Source organism: Miniopterus schreibersii (assembly GCF_964146895.1).
Source record: "Miniopterus schreibersii genome assembly, chromosome: 12".
Lineage (NCBI taxonomy): Eukaryota > Metazoa > Chordata > Mammalia > Chiroptera > Miniopteridae > Miniopterus > Miniopterus schreibersii.
The window spans coordinates 34523848-34539303 of record NC_138112.1 but is presented as its reverse complement, the minus strand read 5'-3'; the positions used below and the strand labels follow the sequence as shown (position 1 = coordinate 34539303).

The window sequence follows — 15456 nt, the reverse complement described above, 5'->3', positions numbered from 1 at the left end:
TTTGTCTTTGGTATCATGTTTAAAGAAAGTAGCCCAAGATTATATATTTAACTATTTTACACTGGTAATTTCCTGGCTTCACTACTTACATTTAAATCTGTAACCCATCTCTCTATAGCCATCTATCTATAGCGCCACACAGATGTCTACATGTATGAAGAGAGGTTTAAAAGCCTTATCACTAAAGCATTAAGACTAGAATTTCTTTTACTTTACATCATTCCAAGTTGTTTGAATCTCCTCAACAAATGTGTGCTTCCGAAACAGAACAAAAATACATTTTAATCCATCTGGGATTTATTTTGGTTTGAGGTAAGAGGCAGGGGTCTAATTTTACTTCCACGAAACGGATGCTTCGGCTGTCCCTATACCATTTGTGATACGTGCAATAACTCCCACATTGTCTTAGCACACAAGCACGTTCTCAGATGTGTGTGGACTGTTTCTAGGTTGCCTACAATGTCCTGAGGCAGCCCTCACCCCGTGTGCTGGCTCTGCCCAGAACGGCTCCTTACGTGTAGCTGGGCTCTGGCCCCTGAACCACCCCTGTGGTCCTGGCTCTGCTTTGAGGTCCCAGAGTCCAGCGATGCCCTCAGCACCACACAGCACCACACAGCACCACAGTGGAGAGAGACAAAGGGGTGCCTACCCATCCAGTCTGCTCACCTGCAGGACAGATCTCAGACACCCAGTTTCTCTAATTGCCAGCCTGTTTCACCCTCACCAAGTTCCAAATGGGGGGACTGATGCACAGAAAAAGCCTAGGAAACATCAGCTGGGAAGGGTGCGGGAGCTCCAGGAAGGGATAGATGGGCAGGCCCTGGCAGAATTATTCTGGCCCTGGCCCAGGAGATTTGGGGGAGGGGCAGCCCAGGGAGGTTTGAGATGTATGACAGCATTAGGGCCCAGCAGGCAAATGGATGAGAATCCCCACCCCCAGTCAGCTCCTGACAGCCTAAGAGGCAGGATTTATTTTTCTGGGCTCCAGAGAGCAGGGCAATTAGGCCTCTGTCTGCCCTTCTTCTGCTGGGGGGCACTCAGAGCCGCTTCATTAAGCAGGAGAATGGAGCCAGGCCCAGCCAGAAGCACCCAGTTTCTCCCGCCCATCCTGTGGTTGTATCAGTCCAATAGGAGACCTGAGCAGAAGAGTTGGGGACCCTTAGGAGGGATTACCCCAGAGCCTCTCAGAGGGCCCTGGCTCAGGGTGGTGGGTGGCTGCATGTCTGCTGATCCCCCATCACATCCTGCCCCATCTCCCTTTAAGCAGCCACTCAAGGGGGTCAGGAGTGTCATGAACAGGCTCAGCCGCTTCCCCAGGAGCAGGGCATGGCCATGCCAGGCACCCTCTGCAACATTCAGAGAAGAGCTCAGTGGGGCGTGGAGGTTCCCCGAAGGCCAGAACAACATGGCTTTATTACAGAAATAAATCCTCAGCTCCAGTGCTGTCACAGCCCAGCGCTGTCAGCCTCTCCTCTCTTTCATGGACTCATCATATCATCTCCCATTTCTTACCCTCTTAGCAGCCCTGTAAGGTCATAGGATAAAAGGGGGTCTTATCGTCCCCATTTTAGACATAGCAAAACTGAAGCTTGGAGGGTGCCTCTCTGACCTACTGGGCCCCTTTCCCCCAAAGCATCAAAGAAGGGAACAGCCATCCCTTTGCAAGTCTGTAGGTAGGACAAGTTTCCCCAACGTTGGAGCAGTGGTCTCTCTGGTACAGCACATGAGGCATATTGGTATCCCTTATCTAACTGGATGTTTAGGGCATGGATTTGTACCCCCCTCTAACCCACAAGCAAGATGAGGCCCAGAGAGGGTGTGGCCTCGCCTAAGGTCGAACACTAAGTCACTGGAGGAGGCAGGGTAGAGTTCAGACTACATGCAGCAACCTTGGCCAGGAATGCCCACCCAGGTGCTTCTGGCTGACTCCAATCACATCCTGTCCCAAAGGCTGCTTCATCCAGGGAGCCCACCTTGATTCCCAAGTGGAATCCACTCTTCCCTGCCCCACATCCATCCCTGTTACAGGCCTGAGTGGTGTTGATAGAACAGGGAGGTGGGGAGTCAGCTTCGAATCCTCCTGCACACTAGCCAAACCCTAGCCCAGCCCCAAGGGTGGCCTGGGAGGTCCCAGAGCTGAGTCAGCACCCTCCCTTGCCAACCCCAGCCAGGGGTAGGGGAAGGCAGCATACATGTGCACTCTGCAGACCACCCCGCACCCATGAGCTCACTGGGGTCCTGCCTCTCCACACAGTCTACAGGGAGGCACGGAAAGTCACAATCCTTGTGGGCAGGTGCTGCGAGAGCCCAGGTAGGGAGGGAGGGAGGCCTGACTCATTTTTTGTCAGGGAAGGGGGGACTTCTTAGAGGAACAGACATTTGCGATGAGCCTTGAGAGGCAGAGACAGAGAGAGTTCCAGGCAGAGGGACGGCCTCAGCCAGGACAGTGCTGTGAGGGTGAAGTGATTCTGGGATGGCTGCAGTGGCATCTGCGGGGGGGAGGGGGTGCTGATGGATCTCCCCACAGCAGGTGTTTACTGCTCCCATCCTAGGAGGTAGGCAATTGGGGGCAGGGAGTTTTATTTCGTCTGTGTCCCACTCACCCCCACTGCACCATTCCTGGGCTCTACTGAGGCCACTCTCCAGGCACAGCATGATGGCCTCGTCCAGCCAGGCTGGAAATCATGGCATGACTGGAGGCATCATCAGAGACTCAACCTCTTCCACAGCCAGTCTCTTGACTGCACCTTCTAGGTGTCTCTAGGATCCCTCCCTTCACTACCTCCCTGCATCCCCCTACCCCCAGTTGAGACCTCAGTCTTTCTCCCCTGGTTCCCTCCCCTCCCCACCTCCACTAAGGCCCCTCAGCACTCATTCTCTAAGATTTAATCAGAGCAGTCCTTGCACTGCCGGGGTCTGACTGGGCTCCCACTGCCCAGTATGAGTGCAGGCTCCCTAGCACAACCTCAGGCGACACCCGCCCCTCCTTATACCAGAGCCACACTGGGGCCCAACCACTTTCAGTTCCCAAGCACAAGACACTGTACACACAGCTCCCTGCCTGGATCACTTCCCCACTCCGGCACAATGGTGCTAACGCTCAGACACCAGCTCAGACAAACTTTCCTGCCTGGGGTTCCCTGGGTGGTCTGGGTGTGTCAGTTCTTGTCTGTCTGCTCCCCTGCCTACGTAGGAGCCCTTCAAGGGAGGGGGGCCAGGTCTGATACACCTGTGACCTCTGGGCCCAGAGCAGGTATCATGAAGGTTTGTTGATTGAATAAGTAATCAGTGCCTCCCAGACAAGACTGGTGTGGAACAGGGGAGAGGGCACAGGTCTGGGGGTGTGAACAGGGGCAGTGTGAGTTGTGCCTTCAACTTCTCGGCTTGAATAAGTCACTGACCCTCCCTGGAGCCCCATCCTTAAGATGGACAGGGTCAAACAAACTCAAAACAGCCTTCAAAAGGCAAGCTTAGCCCGGGCTGGTGTAGCTCAGTTGGTTGGGCGTCATCCTGTGCACTGAAAGGTGGCCAGATCAATTCCTGGTTAGGGCACATGCCTGGGTTTTGGGCTCAATTCCTGGCTGGGGGCAGCCAATCAATGTTTCACTCTCACATCAGTGCTTCTCCTCTCTCTCTCTCTCTCTCCCCTCTTCTCTCTCTAAAAATTAATTTAAAAAAAAATTTTTTTAAGGGAAGCTTACTATAGAAGTGCAAGAGAGTTGACTGTCACTCTCTCCTTCAGTGTCCTCAGGCATCTGAAGTATATCCCTCTTTCTACAGGGAAGCTGGTTTTGACACTGTGCTGCCTCCCACAGCCACATAGTCTTTAGGAGGCTCAGTGGGGACAGCCTGAGCCCTGTCTTCTGTCCTACCAAGGCCTTCATTGGCAGCATGAGAGTAATGAGTCACAGACAACAACCAATTAATTATCCTCGGTTATAAAAAGCTCTGCTTCCCCTTCCTAGATGTCGAGTGGGCTGGCCTTCTGTTGCCAGGCTCCTCCACTCACTGAGCTGAGGGCAGGAGAATAGGTCACTTCACCTCTCTGGTCCTCAGTTTCCTGTTTCCTATTCGTCAAGTGTGTGTCCTGGGGGGAGGGAACAGTGTGAGCAAGGGCTTGGGGCAGGAAGGAAGGAGGCAGCTTGCACAGTGAGGAGGGGGCTCCTTCCCAAGCGCCCACCGCCCTGCACCCTCCCTGGGCTCCACTCCTGTACTGCAGGGCCAGATCCCAGCCAGGGACACGCACAGGGTACCTAGCGTGGCACTGGAGACAATCCCTATCTTGTCCAAAACGCTCCTGGTCCAGTGCTCTTTCTCCTCCATCAGGAAACTTCCCATTCTCTCCGCCCTTCCTTTCTTCTCCTTCTTGCAAGCTCTCATGGAAAAACCCACAGACTTAAAACACACCAGTCCTCCCCTACAGCTCCACCTTCCTAAGGCTCTTGCTGCAAACCTGTCCCTGACTCCAGGTGTGACATGGCTTTCCACCTTGGCTTCTCTGTCCATGAAAGGGGCATAATAATCAAACATGCCCCACAGGGGTGTTATAACAGTTAAAGGGGCAATACATGTAAGCCTTATGTCCCCTGAATACAGTAGGTGCTTAATACATGCTCACTGTGACTCTCACGATTCATTCCCCAGCCTGCTGATGACAGTGAAATGCTTCTAGGACTCACCACCCATCTGTCACCCCATTTCACAGATGAGGCCCAGAGAAGTCAGCTTCACAGAAGAATTTGACCTCAGGCTTCTGAGTTGGGAGATACAGGGGGCTCCCCCAAGAGGCCCTGAGGGGAGGCAGTGCCTGGGCAGGGGCAGTGTGGAGGGTCCCCAAAGGAGGAGGGGAAGGTGGGATGAGGAGAGGCACGGGCCCAAAGTTGGACCCCATCCCTTTGCTGAGGCCTCTCCACCCCCAGCCCTAGCGGCTCTCCTTTCCCTACCCGACCTGTGCTCCCAGAGCTCACTCCAGGGCCTCAATTTGTTCAGCAAAATTTACGGAGCACCTTCTCTGCACGAGCCCTGACTCTGAGATACCAGATGGCTGTTCCCTTCACTGTGTCGGGACAGGGAACCCAGCACCCATCACGGTCCTCACCCAGCTGTCTCTGAGGGACTGGGGAGAGAACAGAGGAGAGGGGAGGGGAGGGGAGGGGAGGGGAGGGGAGGGGAGGGGAGGGGGAAAAAGGGTAAGCAGGCTGAGGCTGGAGCCCAGGAAGCGGGAGGGGGACTAGGAGCAGGGTGAGTGACAGGGAAGGGGGAGGATGCTCATCCTCAGCTGGGAGTCTCAGGGTCACCCGAGGTGAGCTCAGGCCCTTCTGCAGAGGCCCTGCCACCCAGAGCTGCTGCAAAGCCCTCTCCCCTCTCCCAACCAAGCTGGCTTGTGACCTTCTGAGGCCCTTTCTGCTTTTGCCCCATAACTGGCACCCAGACCTTGGTATTTGCAGAGCCTGCACCCTTAGGCTCCCAGTCAGCTCAGAACTGGCCTCATCCCACCACTTCCTCCATTCTGGGCACTGTGCTGGCCACAGCCAGGTCCCATCACTTCCTGACTCCACAGCCTATGACTGGCTGCCCCTGGGCGCATCAAAGGATGTGAGTGTCCTGGGAGACACACCTTCCTCCAGGGTCTACTCCAACAGCCAAGGAACTTTCTGCTTGGAAGCTCAGCTATTCCTCTCTCCCTTCCTTAGCCTCAGCTCTCCCCCAATACCCCACCCCTAAGAGGTTTTGGACCTACACTGCCTGGGGCCAGGTCTGAGCTCTGGCCCTCATGGCTGGTGTGACCTGGGCCAAGTTACAGACAATCCAGCTTCTGTTTCTCCAAGTGAGAAGGTGGCTGTGACACCTAGCTCACCGGCATGCCAGTGCTCTGCGCAGCGCCTGGCGCAAGACAAGTGGGTGCAGGCTGCCTGCTGCCTGCTGCTTCCTGCCTGCCTTTCCCGACACAGGGAGGCCCTGCTGCCTGGTGCCAGTGTCTGGGGAGAATGGAACTCAGAGCAAAGCAGAGTGGCCAAGGAATTCTAGTCTTAACCCAACCCCTCTTCCATTTCAGAGATGGAGAGGCCAAGGCGTGGGACTCAGGGATGACTGGCCTTAATGACTAGTCACAGCTAGCACTGTGCCAGTCACTTCATGGTACTATCGCATGCCATCTGCCCAGCAGCTCCTTGAGAGGTGTTTGTGCTATTTCATAGGTGAGAAAGCTCAAAGTTAAGTACACACTGGACAAAAGAGGGGTGCTGTAATAAAGCTAACCGAAAGTAACCTCACAGGGTGATCTAATCACAAATTCCTAACTAGGCTGGCGGGACATGGTGAATATCACTCCCAGGCCTGTAACTCCTTTAATAGAAGTTTATCTTTGCCTTAAGCAAGCCCTGTCCATTGTTTCTGTGAATCTAGGTTAACACATGATTGAAATGCCTCTTTTTCAAACCTCTGGGAAGTGGAACTAACTGCAAGGGAGCACATAATCTTGTTCACTATCCTGTAGTCCAATCCCTGCCTTGCTTTCTCCCACCCTCGAGTAATCTTCCCTCCTTAATTCTAAATGCATAAGAGAAACTGCAAAGCTGTCATTCTCCACAGCATTTGAGATCTTGCTTCCCAGCACTGTCATTAGTTTGGCTCAAATAAAATCGTATTAAAATTCTCTACAGGTTTGGAAGTTTCCTACATTGACAGTACAAATAGACGAGGTACAATTTGAACTTGAGGTTTGTCTGACTCCTGATCTCACAGACTGCACCCCTGGGGGCGGAGGGGGGCACGACCCTATGTCCACATAAGATGGAAAGGCTGTCACCAGCCAGGGCCTGGGGTAGAGACCGGGGCTGCCGTCCCAGCAGTGCAGAGACCTGCTCTGCAGCCGTGGGCAGGCCTCTTCCTCTCCCTTGTCTCATTTTACCATGTTGCCTCCTCTGTTCCCCAGAGTAGGGACATGGCAATGAATCAGGCCAGGCACCCAGCAGGGGGTCCCTGCTTCTCACCATTTGGGAGCCATGAGCCCAGGCTCCTGACTCAGTCTAGCACTGCGTCCCTCACTATCACAGGTAGAGAAGGAGAACAGATGGGGGACAAGCTTCCCCAACCTCCCCATCTAGATAGCCCTGGGATGCCTGCCCTCCAACCTTAGCAGCCACCCCCACCCTTGGCCACTCCTGCTGTTTGGGGACTAGCTGAATTTGGAAGCTGGCTTCTCTGTTCAGACAAGGAGGGAAGAAGAAAGTTGTTTTTCAAGCAGCAGAGCTTTTAGATAAACACAGTTTATCTCTCTCTCTCTCTCTGTTCCTACTTAAAGGAATTGGGTTCCTTTGGAAAAGAAACTAGATTCACAGGCTGATAGCACCCAGATGCCGAGCAACTGGGAGCCTGGCCTGGGAGCTGAACACTGAAGGAGGCTTTCTTCATCTGGCTGAGCACCTGCTGCCAGCTCTGGCAGGCCTGTGGCTCAGGTGACGGGGCCCTGGTGCCAGGCCATAGCCCTGCCAGCTCCCAGGCTCCTGCTGGCCTGGCCCACCTCCTCCCCCTCCCCTCCAGCCACCCCCACCTGCTTGCCTGCCCGTTTGGATCTGCCAGGAAGCTGAGAACTTCTGTTCACCTTGGGGTGACCCCTTCCTCTTGGAGCACCCCTCCCTGCCCTGACCTCAGAAACAGCCCAGCCTCCTGCTGTTAGAAGAGAGTTAACAACTGGTTACATCCACAATAGAATGGCCTTCCCCACCTAGTCAGGTAGATTCTAGAATTACCATAGGCCCATTTTACAGAAGGAGAAGTGAAACCCAGAGGGGACACTGACCTGTCCAGAGCCACATAGCAGAGTGACAGAGCTGACACCCCTCCCCCCAGACTCTGGGGCTCCCTGGGTCATTTGGACCAGGTCCCAGTGTGGCTCACCGGTGTGGTGTCATCATGGGAGCGCTGGTAGCGTTTCCAGCGGCAGCCGTAGATGCCTGTGAGGCAGGAGAGGCACAGCTGGGGCTCATAGTACTGCAGGGGCTGGTGTCTTACCATGCTCGTGCCCGAGGCCCTGGTGCCCGGCCCTCAGGAGCCCATGGGGGCCCCAGGCTGGTCCTGTGGGAGAAAGCAAAGGGCTGTGAGGCAGGGGAAGGGTGGGGAGTCAGCCCTAGACACAGCAAAAGTCATTGCAGCCTAGGTCGGGGGTCAGCCTCTGACAAATCCCTGCAGTGGGTCCCAGGACCACCTGGAGACAGGGGCCCACCCCTGCAGTTCTCCCAGGACAGTCCCTTGTCACCCGCCCCTGATCTAATCCATACCCTTCCCTCCCCCAGCCACACTTGACCAGCACACTGCTGCTGCTTCCTCCGCCTGGAATGCTTTTCCCTTAGAACCCGGCATGGTTCACTCCTTGCCCTCCTCTCCTCAGGTCTTCGCTTAAACGTCTATCTCAACCAGACCTCCCTAGGTCACCTTCTGTAAAACTGCAACCGCTTCCCATACACTCTCAGCCATTTTTAGCTTTGCTTTCTCGATCATGTTCTCAAACATAATTTACTTATTTTGTTTCTTGTCTGCCTATCCCACTATGAAATAAGCTTCATAAAGGCAGGGATTTTGTCTCTTTTATTTTCTGCTATATGCCCAGTAATTAGAACAAAGCCTAGCACATAGAACTTTCCAAATATTTTTAAATAAAATTCTCATAAAAGCTGGCATGTATTGAGTACTTAAAATATTCCAAGCACTGTGAATACTTTATAACCATTGTTCCCTGTCACTATCACAAAGTGGCAGGTGCTGTGTCCCAAACCCATTTGATAATTGGACAAAGTAAGGCTGAGAGAGAGAAAGGGCAGTGCCTGGCCTGTGGTCACAGCTGGGTGGGGGCAATCTGGGAATCTGGTGCCCATTTCTTCAGGCTCAGGGAGAACCAACCCAGCAGGGCTCATGGGAGGTTGACAGAATAATGGGACATGTCTTATGGGTTGAGTTGCTACCACCAGGAGCAACTGCCCCAGCCCTGCTTGGTGCTCTGGAGATACGCTGGGGTTCAGTGTTGGCCAAGTGTGGCCAGTGGCCATTGGCTTGGGCACCTCATATATCAGGCATCATCTGATCCTCAATGCCACTGTTACTATTGTCCCATTTTACAGATGAGGAGCCTGGGGCTCAGAGCAGCAAAATGATTTACCTGAGGAGTGAGGACTCAACTCCTGGTCTGTGGGACTCCAGACATTGAAGCCACTGGTTCTGTACCAGACCCTGTTCTAGGCCCTGAGACAATGTGAACAGGACAGATGCAGTGACCCCCTCAGGACCCTTGTAGGACCAGCGAGGGGCACGAGCAGGCCCTTACTATGCTCCAGTCACCATTCCAAGTGCTGTCCATATCCTAACTCTAATAGCAACCTATGGGGTAAGTAGTATCATTATTTTTTTATTGAGATAGAATTCACATGCCCTAAAATTCACCCCTTTAAAGTGTACAATTCAGTGTTTAACATTTCGGTTTTTAGGATGGTCACAGAGTTGTATAACTATCACCATTATCTAATCCCAAAGCACTGTCATCATTCCAACGAAAACTCCACACTCACCCCTGTCCCTCAGCGACCCCATCCGCACCCCTCAAGCCCTAACAACCACTAATCTGCTTTCTGTCTCTATTTATGTGCCTAGTTTGCACATTTCATATAAATGGAATCATACAATATATGGTCTTTTGTGCCTGGCTTCTTTCACTTAGCATAATGTTTTCAAGGTTCATCCATATTGTAGCATAAACCAGTATGCATTCTTTCTATGGCTGAAGAATATTCAGTTGTACAGATGCACCTTTTACCTGCTCACCAGTTGATGGACATTGGGGTTGTTAGCACTTTGTGGTTGTTAAGAGTAACACCACTGTGAACACGATTCTGTGTGAACATATGTTTTCATTTCTCTTGAGTCACTACTTTGGAATGGAATTTGCTGGGTCATATAGTTTAACCTTTAGAAGAACTGCCAAAAGCTGTTTCCCAAAGCCGCTGCACCATTTTACATCCCAAAGTACTATCATTACCATCCCCACTGTACAGATGAGGAATCTGAAGCATAGAAAGGTCTAGCCCTTTGCCGTAGGTGACACAGCAGAGCCAGGCAGTCTGGCTCTGGGGGCCTTGCTCTAACCTACGGGATGACAAACGGTAATTCCTGGGCCATATCCGGCCAGCCACCTATTTTTGTAGCCCACAAGCTAAGAATGACGTTTACATTTTTAAATGATTGAGAAGAAAAAAAATCAAAACAAGAACACATTTGTGACACATGCAAATTATATGAGAGTCAAATTTCAGTGGGTCCATAAATAAAGTTTCACAGGACGCAGCCAGGCAAAAGTTTCACAGGACGCAGCCAGGCTCATTCATTTACACATTGCCTCTGGCAGCTTTAACTACAATTGCAGAGTTGAGTAGTTTCGAGGGAGCCCATGTGGCCCACAAAGCCTAAAATATTGCCTGGCTCCTTAAAGGGGAAAGTTTGCTGACCCCTGCAACCACCGGGCTATAATGGCTCATAAATTCAGTGTATGGCGGAGAGAATAAAGGGAGGCTCTGGGCACTTAACACGGGGCAGAGAGGGTCAGGGCACAGGGCACAGGGCACGCTTCCCAGAGGCAGTGCTGAGCTGAGGCCTATAAGATGAGCTCCTAAGATGCTTCTTTCTTTCTTTTTCCTGCCCTCCTCCCCCCTCCTAAGGTGACTTTTTCTAAATGCCCAGGGCTGCACCATAGGAGCACCTAGGGCTTCAGGCCCATCCACTACTTCCACCTCTGGGCCTCATTCAGGGCCTCTGCCTACCACCCCGCCCCGCCCCCCACCAAATGCTAACCTCAGCACAGGGATTACCGCTCCCGTCTGCGGAGATGCATTAGGGGCTTGCTGGGAATATCGACTGACCCAGTGCCTCCTAGTTGCTGGGAATTGTCTGGTGCAGTCTCTGCGCCACGGTCCCCTGGGGAGCCATGTGAATATGGTGCAGCTGCTGGGGACACTCTGCGTCAAGCTCAGCCCAGGGCTTGGGGGGCAGTAAAGGGTGGGGATGCTGTTGCAGTCAGCTTAGCTCCTGTGGGGTTGGGGAGGCCTGGGGAGCAAATGGGAGATGCTCTCAGCTCTACTCAGCCAGATCTCTCCCTGTGCACCCCCCAGATTAGGGCCTCCGCTGTCGCGTTGACTGCCACATCTGCTCCCACCTCTTCAAGAAGGGAGGAGTGCCCTGGCCGGTTTGGCTCAGTGGTTAGAGTGTAGGCCCGCAGACTGAAAGGTCCCGGGTTCAATTCCAGTCAAGGGCCGGTACCTTGGCTGCAAGCTTGATTCCCAGCCCTGGTCGGTGTGCAAGCTGGAGGCAACCAATCAATGTCTCTCTCATATCGGTGTTTCCTTCCCTCCCTCCCCCTCTCTCCCTCTCTCTCTCTCTCTCTCTCTCCCCACCCTTCCACTCTCTCTGAAAAGCAATGGAAAAAATATCATCGGGTGAGGAGTGAAAAAAACACACAAAACGACAAGAAGGGAGGAGGCAGCTGATATGTAGAAAGAGGCCTGGATTCATCCTGTGTCAGCCACTGACTTGTTGTGGGCTCTTCCCTGAGCCTTGCTTCCTGATTCTGTAAAATGGGGCAACGACCTTTGCCTTGACTTCAATAGGAGACAAGACTGCTGGGGGTAGGGGTGTCAGGAGGGCACATGGCTGCAGCCCCGCAGGTTCATGTTCTGCAGGCAGAAGCCCACACCCAGGTCCCTCTGCCCTCATATTCTTTTCCCAGGACCCCCCAACTCTGGGACTGGTTCCCATGTGTCCTCTGCCCTGCCCAGCTCCCCACCCCCACAACTGAGCAATAAAATCCCTAGGAATGGAAATTCCACTTCAGATCTGGAAAGAAGGAAGTAGAACTGCCTGCACTGGGCCTCAGCCCAGGACTCAGCTGACTGAGGCTCTTGGAACCACCTCTCCCAGGAAAAATTTCACACTATTCATAACTCCAGGGCATCTTGGGAGGCAAACCTCTTCTCTTTCCTTTTCATGTTCCCCTGGGGTCATCTTGTCCATTCCCATGGCTTCAGTTACCAGGTGCAGCCAAGGCCACCCAATCTTTGCCTCTCCATTGAGATAGAGGCTCCTGGCTGTCTCTGGGGGTGTCACCCAGGCCCTGCAAAGCCACATTGACCTCCTCACCACCCCCAACCTGCTTCTCATATCCCTCAAAGCCCTTCTCTCACCATCCTGTTGGCCACTGCCCTGGGGGAGAGGGGGAAACTGCCCACCAATCCAAGCTCTCACCCGCAGCCAGCGCAAGGTTTTTAATAGGCACATAACCAGGATCTGGCCCCTCCAATTTCTCCAGCCTCACCACTCCAGAACCTTCTGTCCCTTCATCTGAGTGACACCTCCTGACCCTTCTAATCTCAGTTCAGATGTTACCTCCTCCAGGGTATCTCCCCTGAGTCCTACGTTTGGTTAGAGCACTCTCCAGCCTCTCATAGCCCTGTGTGCCCCTAATTCTTCCTGGACACCCTGTGTGAGTACAGTGAACATGTCATCTCCCCCATGGGGTGGCCCGAGTTATTCCTACATCCCCAGTGGCCAGCACAGTGGAGGCATAGGGGCTTCCTGGACTACAGCGAGGAGACCTGGAAGTTCTACTAAGAGAGATGTGCTACTCAGACACTGGGCATTAGGACAAGCTCCCAGAGACCAGACTCTGTCCCCTCCCCATCTTCCTTCCTGCCAGAGCAATGGCATTACTTAGGATCAATTGATTTCTCCAAGCTGCTCCCCAGGGTATTAGCCAAGTTTGCAGGAAATCCCCTGCCTAGAGCCCCTGCTGGCTCTGAGACATGAGGAAGCCCTCACCTCTGAGCCCCATCCCTCAGTCCAAAGTCCTGTTTTCTGTCTGAATCCTTGGTCTCTGCCCTGCCTGAACTCCTGTTTGCACAGGAAAGGGCCTTCAGGGGTCCAGGCCTGAGGGGCAGTGAGTGCCTACTACAAAGCTGCAGGATCATCTCCTGATGTCCCGGGAAGGCACTCAACCCACTTCCCTGCTTCTCTCTCCCATGACTCCCAGGCTGCCAGCCCGCACTGCCCCCATATCCTGCTGCCTGTTGCCCCAGCCCCACTCTCTTTCCTGAGAGTGGAAAGACTCTCAGGCCAGGTGTCTGTGCCCAGGTTCCAGCCTAGTCTCCTTCAACTGACTTGCTGTGTGACCTCAGACAGGTCACTAGCTTTCTCTGAGCCTTACTTTACCCATCTGAGAAATGGTAACTAGATGGAATGACAAATAAAAGGACCCAAGGCTGCAATAAAAAGGAATAAAGCACTGATCCATGCTACAACATGAAAGAATCTTGAAAACAGTGTGCTAGGCGAAAGAAGCTAGTTATAGAAGGTGGTGTGGGGCTTGTGAGGCCCATGCTGAGCATTGTACCTGTGTCATCTCCTGATGACAACTTTCCAAGCAGAGCTCGACAGGCTTCTGTTACAGATTAGAAACATGGGCCCTGGGCGAATGGATGAACAAACTGTGGCCCATCCAGAAAATGGAATACTACTCAATGATAAAAAGAAATACACTACCAAGCCACAAAAAGACATGAAGGGACCTTAAAAGCATATTGCTAACTGACAGAAGCCAATTGGAAACTGCTATATACTGTATGATTCAACTACATGACATTCTGGAAAAGGCAAAATGATAGAAGCAATAAAAGTATCAGTGGTTGCCAGGGGTTAGGGGTGGGGGGCACAGGGGATTTTTAGGACAGTGAAATTATTCTTTATGATACTGTAATGATGAACACATGCACTATACATTTATCAAACCCCATAGAATGTACAACACAAAGAGTGAACCCTAATGCAAACCATGGACTTAAGTTAATAATATTGTATCAACTTTGGCCCATCAGTTGTAACAAATATACCACCCTAATTAATGTAAGATGTTAATAATAGGGGAAAGTGTTAGGTGGGGGAGGAAGAGCATGTAGGAACTCTCTATACTTTCTGATCAATTTTTCTGTAAATCTAAAGTGATCTTAAAAAAACAAAGCCTATTAATTGAATATATATGTATCTAATGTAGATATCTATATTGATCAATTGATTGATAAGCAGACCCAAGACATTAAGGGATCTGCCCAAGGCCAAATAGCTAATAGGCACAGCAGAGGGATTTGAATCCAGGGCTGCAGACTCTAAAGCCCAGTCTTGCCATGGCACCAGTTCCAGAGGGAGTGTCTGCCCACATTTCTGCTGCCCTCCATGTCTGTGCCAGCCACAGCATCTGTGTCACTGCAAATTGCACCTCAAAGGGCCAAGCTCAATATTTTGGTTGGCGTCAAGGGAACAAGGGCCCAGAGTAGGGCAAAGAACCCAGGGGAGGAAAGGGGAACCCCCCGCACACCATGATGGGCACAGGGCTGAGGTTGGCGGAGATCTGACCTTCTCCAGCAGCCTGCCAAGGCCCTGGGGAAGGAGGCAGAGCACAAATGCGAAGAAGGAATCACTCTCCTTCTACTTGGCCATGGATGCTCTCACTAGGGCCTCAACCTCAGCCCCATCCCAGAACTGACAGGCTGAGGCTGAGCTCAGCCACCAGCAGGCTGAGTGATCTCCACAAGCGTCTGCCTTGGCTTCCCAGTCTGTATCGTGGGAGGGTTTGAACACCCTCGGATGGTGGCCAAGGGCCTTTTTAGCACTCAACTTCTAAAACCCTTTAACCACCTGCTCTCTCATCCCTAGGAGAAAAGCAGAGATGGGACAGCTCAGGGAGGAGGAAAGGACAACCCCACAATCCTTGCCTGGTCTGAAGGGAAGAGCCCCCAACATTCATGGCTGGGAGCCCCTGAGCCAGTCACTGACTGGAGCAGTCAAAATGCGGATGAAAGCTGCAGGAAGGCCTGTGACAGGGTTAGAGGCTAGTCACCCTGAGCCCCCGGCCAGTGCTCTGCCCAGGTACCTCCACCATCTTGGTCAGGGACCAAGGTACAGGGAGTCACGGCCTGGATAACTCACAGTGATGACCCCAAACTTGACTTACAGTAAAACTCAAGGCATAAAAGGCCACAGTGACTCCTCCCTATCCTGCTCGAGGGACATGACCTTGGAGTGAGACCAGGCCTCCCTTCAGTCCTTCCTCACTGCCTTGCCCATCCCCTGCTCCCACTGCAGGTAAGCCGGTGAAGCTACCTTAGCTCTGGGCCCCTCTGCCCATCCTTAAGGCCTGCAAACTCCTCCTCATCTCAGCTCAGGTGGTCCCTGCTCTAAGAAATCCTCCCTGCTTGTGTCAGGTTCTCCGGGAACCACAGCTCCTGTGCTTCTTTGGGTCCCAGCATGGACCACTGCACAGTGGCTTCCTGGAGAGGGCAGGATCCAAGCAGAGTTCAGAAATAAGACAGGTTTGTAGAACAAGAGGGAGAAGAAGGGGCTTTAGGGGAAGGAACACCACAGGGAAAG

General features: G+C 52.7%; 1 protein-coding gene across 5 annotated transcripts in view; it reads right to left on the bottom strand.

Moving 5' to 3' along the window:
• Nucleotides 1-15456, bottom strand: part of GDPD5 (glycerophosphodiester phosphodiesterase domain containing 5) — an 87826-nt gene that overhangs the window by 34182 nt on the left and 38188 nt on the right. For all 5 annotated transcript variants that reach the window (XM_081154266.1, XM_081154267.1, XM_081154264.1 and 2 more), the window contains one exon: nucleotides 7900-8076. In XM_081154266.1, the coding sequence (XP_081010392.1) occupies nucleotides 7900-8016 (117 nt within the window). In that variant the 5' untranslated portion in view covers nucleotides 8017-8076. The remainder of the gene's footprint in view (nucleotides 1-7899; nucleotides 8077-15456) is intronic.